The 6064-nt window shown below is 45.9% G+C and overlaps 1 protein-coding gene across 1 annotated transcript in view; it reads right to left on the bottom strand.

The window, feature by feature from the left end:
* Positions 1 to 1334: 1334 nt before the first annotated feature.
* Positions 1335 to 6064, bottom strand: part of LOC142471459 (extracellular calcium-sensing receptor-like) — a 49018-nt gene continuing 44288 nt past the window's right edge. Inside the window, exons 7-9 of the mRNA XM_075578258.1 lie at positions 5755 to 5878; positions 4767 to 5666; positions 1335 to 1510 (exon numbers count right to left, since the gene is read on the bottom strand). Coding sequence (XP_075434373.1) covers positions 1335 to 1510; positions 4767 to 5666; positions 5755 to 5878 — 1200 coding nt within the window. The remainder of the gene's footprint in view (positions 1511 to 4766; positions 5667 to 5754; positions 5879 to 6064) is intronic.

Raw genomic sequence — 6064 nt, 5'->3', positions numbered from 1 at the left:
CCGCAAATAGGGAGATTTTGTATTGAGTACGCCCAATTTGTATCCCTTGAATATCTACGTTATTTCGAATCGTTGCTGCGAGGGGTTCTATAGTTAGCGCGAAAAGGAGAGGGGACAGGGGGCACCCCTGTCTCGTGCTGTTTTGAATGCTAAAGCTCTGGGCATTACTTCCTGGTAATTTGACCGTCGCGGATGGATCTTGGTAAAATCTGCGGACCCCTTCTAGGTATGCGTCTCGGAAGCCAAATTTGCGCATAGTATGGTCTAAAAATAGCCAGTCGATCCTATCGAACGCCTTCTCTGCGTCTAGGCTGAGTAATATTGCTTTGGTGCCTGTGAGGTGGATATGCTCAATAATGTTGATTATTTTACGCGTGTTGTCCGAGGCCTGTCGGCCTGACACGAATCCAACTTGGTCGATGTTAATCAGTCTTGGTAGAATGGGGTTCAACCTGTTGGCCAAAATTTTACTATATAGTTTGAGGTCGTTGATAAGAAGGGAGATTGGACGGTAGCTTCCACATTGCATCGGGTCTCTGCCTTCCTTATGAATTATGGCTAGGTTGGCCAGGGACATGGAAGTGGGGATCGAATTTCCTTCCATAAAATGATTGAACATTTTTAGTAGATGCGTGGATAGTATGGGCAAGAATCTCTTATAGTAGACATTAGTGAAGCCATCGGGGCCAGGTGACTTGGAGATCTTTAATGCTTTTACCGCTTCCTCCAATTCTTCTTTTGTGATCTCCGCGTTGAGGACCTCCTTTTCCTCTTCAGTTATGGTGGGGAGTTTACATTTATCTAGGTAGGTTTTGATCGCTTCTGATGCTTTTGTTTCTAACCGACCAGTTTTGGGTCGTAAATTATAAAGTCTGTATAATATTTTGTAAACTCCGCCGCTATTTTTTTATCGCTATATTGTGTTTCACCAGACCTATTCTTAATTGCTGTGATTTGGGCCCTTTTTTGGATGCCTCGTAGTCTGCTGGCCAAAAGCTTATCCGCCTTGTTACCCTTATCATAATAATGTTGATTAGTCCATTTAAGGGCTTTTTCCACTTTCTCCATTTGGGCTTCTTTGAGTTTGTGTCTGGCAATTGTTAAGGCTTTATACGTTTTTTTTGCTGGGTTAGCTTTATGGGATTGCTCTAGTTTTGAAATGCTATCAGTGAGGTCCAGAATCAATTTGTGTTTCACTTTTTTCCTATGAGAGGCAATAGAGATAAATTTGCCCCTAATTGCCGCCTTATGGGCTTCCCAGAGGATCGCTGGAGATGACACCGATCCCGAGTTAAAGAAGAAATAGTCCTTGAGAGAGGCTCTAATCTCTCTCTCTACAGTATCTCGGGGTGGTTCAATAGGGAGTCATTCAATCTCCAGGAGTATGTCATCGTCTTTTCGAATGGTGTGGATAGGGTCAAGGTGATTGGGGCATGGTCTGACCACGTGATGGGGCCAATGTCAGATTTCGTGGCAGCCTCTAGGATGTTCTTGGTCAGCAGAAAATAATCTATGCGCGAATAGGTCTGGTGAGGTGCCGAGTAAAAGGTATAGTCTCTCTGGCCTTGATGCTGTGATCTCCATACGTCTACTAAAGAGAACTCATCCGTTAAATCCCTAAACCTTTTCCCCATGATTTGGGAGTGGGTTGTACGGGGGTGACCCATTGCGGTTGATCTGTCCTCGGTGGGGTTAAAGACCATGTTTAGGTCTCCTCTCACTACCATCGATGACAGATATCCCGGGTCTATGCCCTCAAGCACTGTTTTCAGAAATTCTGTTTGGTTTTCGTTTGGGGCATATATCTTGATTAGGGCGATTGCTGAGCCCGCTAGGGAGCCATATACCACGAGAAATCTACCCTCTGGATCCGTGGTTGTTTTGACGTGATTGAATGGAGTTCCTTGTCTGATTAGTATAGCCACTCCCCGCTTTTTACTACTAAATGATGCGAAAAAGCATGTTGGAAACACTTTTTTGAATAAATTTGGGGGGTCCTGTGATGTGAAGTGGGTTTCCTGCAGGAATATGATGTCTCCCCCAGCCTGTTTCATGTCTTGGAGTGAGAGCCTCCTTTTTCTATTATTTTGAAGGCCTTTAGCGTTAAGCGATACTATCTTTACTGGGGCGTTAGAGGCCATATGTGGCTTTAGTGGACGTGGTTTTTAAGGATCCTCCCTTCCCATCTGGGGGAGTCCTGATCTTGTATCTTATATGTGGGCTTAACCCTGGCAAACATCTGAGGGAAGCGTGTTCCTTTGAAAAGCTGGCTGAGTGGGCCGAGGAGGGAGGGGGACAGGGGGGGGCAGGTGGAAGGGGGGGCAGATCCGCTGGGACAGAGTCAGTGGTAAGGAGAGAAAGAAGATGAGGTTCATACATGAACCTAACCGGTATTTGCCTGGTCTGTGGGCAACCGGCTTTTGGGCTAACGAGCCCATCGGGGTTGACTCCGGTGTCGGCATCCGGTGGGCAGTGGAGGGGGTGGGGGCTGAACCCTCTGGTTCTTTGTTTTTCCCCCTGTCGGGATATTCTTTTATGCCCTTAGGTCTCCGGTAGAGGGGGGTAGGGAGGGGGGGGTAGAGGAGTGGGTGCTTCCTAGAGGTTAGGGTTGCCCTTTGAGGGGGCTTCGGGTGGTGAGCCTTCTGATTTCAGGATATGGGGAGGAGGGGGAGGGTAGTATGGGGGGGGAGGTTTGAGGTGGGGGGCAAGGGGAGGGGGGGGCCATGGTGGTATAGTGGAGTGGGAGGGGGGGGCCAGATATGGTCTGACTCTTATGGGGTTTGGGTGGAGGGGTAGGGGGGTGGGGGGGGAGGGGAAGGGCGAACTGGTGGTGGGGATGGGTGGGGGGTGGGTGAGGAAGCGAGGGGGGGGTAGTGGAGGGTAAGAGAAGGAGCCAGAGGGGGAAAGAGTAACATTTTCGGCGCCTTGTTTTGGTTCGCCTGAACATTATTCATATAAAATTTCGATGTATATGTGTTTTTAATTATCTATGTAGAATTAATAAAATTTTATTATTTTTGATATCCGCGGTGATTCTGGGTAACTTGTCAGACTTGCAGTATTTCACTGCAGGACCATTTGTGTCCACTCTCAATAACATGAATGACATTTGAGTGCTCTATGTAAGGGGATTCTTTCTGATCAATCTTTTGATCAACACTGTTACTACCTTACTAAGCTAGAAAATGGATAGAAGTGCGGCGCAACTGCGCATGTCCAATGAAAGGCTCCCGGATGACTAGTTCAACATAACTTTATTTGACACACACCAGGGCTACACCAGCATCTCCCCCTGAGGGGGAGATGCTGGTGTAGCCCTGGTGTGTGTCAAATAAAGTTATGTTGAACTAGTCATCCGGGAGCCTTTCATTGGACATGCGCAGTTGCGCCGCACTTCTATCCATTTTCTGACCTGCATCTCGGCGGCGGCACGCAGGAGGAAGCGAGAAGAGCGGTCCCACAACCCAAGGAGCAGGTGAGGTTACCCTTTCCCCCTGCACCGGTTGATTAAGTGACCCTGCTTAGCTCTCCCACGCTTACCCCAGTGTCCTCATTCACTGACCTGCCTCACACTGAAGCGCTTGACAGACTTTCTGCAACGTACCTTACTAAGCTGCCTGCCGCCTGCCTTTGACCTCTGCTTGTTACCTGACTACACTGCCTGCCGCCTGCCTCTGACCTTTGCTTGTTACCTGAACACGCTCCCTGCTGTTCTTGCCACTGGGATCCACTCCAGCCGAAGTCTAATCCTTGACACCGCGTTAACACACATCAACGAGAAAGCAGAACCGCATAATTTTTTGCATATCATGGCTCATGAAAAAAGGCATTAATGTTAGCTACATCAGTGCAACCTCACAGATTATAGAACAGGTCCCGCAGTAACTAGAGTCTATGCTTTGTTTGGCCCTGTTGACAAGCTGGTTTTGGTGCCAATCGTGTTACTGCAGCAATGGGGAGGTGTTTGGATTAAGGGAATGTATGTGCGCTTATGTATATATATTCCACATTTCATGAATCTTAATACAGTAAAGGTCCTGAAATCTCAATCTTTCAATAAACCTGTACATCATTTGCATAAGATCACTGGCGTGTCAATGTGTGCCTTGTTTCTTCACTTATACAGTAACAGTAATTAATTTTGTCGCACATACTCTTGATCATTAATAATTGAAACCTGCACATTCATTCTGTCACTTCTTCTCTGCAATTTATTTACTCCGTTACAAACAAAGTTTTACACCCAGCAACAATTATATAAAAGCAACAGAGGTAGCACTTTTTAATTAAAATACAAAAAGGTGAATGTAGATATTCTTTATTGTGTCTGAGTTGGAATCCTGTTTTATTTCAAATATTTTTATTATTTTTATGGTATCACATCAAGACTTTGAAACAGAAAGGAACAATGTACATATATATCTTTAAACAACAGTACTTTCTTTCTTGGTATTTAAACACATATTCATATACATAAGAACTTAAGATATTTCATTAAAGCTAACACGAACTCTATATTCGTTTTAGATATTTCTGGATTTCCAATCAGGAGATTGCAACCTTCAAAGTCTTTAAATTCTTTATTACTTGAAAGAGGGGAAAAAGAACAGAAGAAGAGAGAAAGGGGGGGGATAGAAAAGGGTAATAAAGAAGGAGGGGACGGAAGGAAGAGAAGGGAAACTCCCCAGGGTCTGTTCTGATATTAGGCTTTCTTTTTGGTTGAGATAGATCCTGTTTTTACAATTATTCGAGCTTGTGAGTCCGACCTTTGTCTTTTCCCATGAGATGTTCTCTCGAGTTCATGTTGGGTCGGAACAATATGATGAAACATTTGGGTACAAACATGCAGACCACCAGAGCCCAGCTGGAAGACAGGATGGCAAAGACCTCCATGGCCACAGTGTACTTGCCACGTGCACTGAGGGAGGCCGGGATAAAGGACACCCAGACACTGAGGAAGGCCAGCATGCTGAAGGTGATGAACTTGGCCTCATTGAAGCTGTCGGGTAGCTGTCTGGCCAGGAAGGCCACGATGAAGCTAACAGTAGACAGAAGGCCGAGATATCCCAACATGCACCAGAAAGCGATGGGGGAGCCGTCGTTACACTCAATGATAATGACCCCAGATTTGGTTTGGGTGTTGTGTTCTGAGAAGGGAGGTGAGAGTGAAAGCCAGAAGATGCAGAGAAAAGTTTGAATAAGGATGCATAACATGACAACAAGATAGGATACCCGATTGCTGGTCCACTTCCTTAGGTTGCTACCAGGCTTGGTCGCCTGGAAGGCAATGACCACCATTATGGTTTTGGCCAAGATACACGAGATGCAGAGAGAAAATACCACACCAAAAGCTACCTGTCGCAAAAGACACTTCACAGGTTGGGGGTAACCAATGAAAGCCAAAGAGCAGAGGAAGCAGAGGGACAGGGACCACAGAAGAAGACAACTGAGGGTGTAGTTATTGGCTCTGACAATGGGAGTGGTCTTGTAGTGGATGAAAAGTGCAACCATGACAACTGGGACTAAAGAGGAGGCAACACTTGTAGCGGCCAATGTGGCACCCAATGGCTCTTCATAGGAGAGGAATTCTCTGGGCTTTGGGAGGCATTTGTCCCGTTGGAGGTTGGGCCACATATCCCATGGACATTTAGAGCAATGAACAGAGTCTGAAAGAGACACAAAAATAATGTAATAATCTATTTAGTTATGTTCAGAATTGATGTTGTTTTTATAGTTCTTCTAAGATCTGCTCACCTGTTTGGTTGGAGATCTCTCCTTGGTTACAGAGGACACATTGGAAGCAGCAGACAGGCTGCCCTCTCAGTGCTGCCTTCCTGAAACCAGGGGGACAACTGTTACTGCAGACAGAGAGAGGAACCTAGAATTTGGAAGGATGAAGTGTATAAGTGGAATATATGACTCGGACACAGTACTATAAAAAGGACAAACTCTGTCCTGACTGGTTGAGACAGACTGGATGATTGGGATATGACACATTGTCACCAGCACTGAAAGTTGAAGGTTGAGTCATTTTATCAAACCACGGTAGAACAGAGAAGGCATT

This window comes from Ascaphus truei, chromosome 20 (genome assembly GCF_040206685.1).
Source record: "Ascaphus truei isolate aAscTru1 chromosome 20, aAscTru1.hap1, whole genome shotgun sequence".
NCBI classification, from domain to species: Eukaryota; Metazoa; Chordata; class Amphibia; order Anura; family Ascaphidae; genus Ascaphus; species Ascaphus truei.
This window is presented reverse-complemented; position numbering and strand designations above follow the sequence as displayed.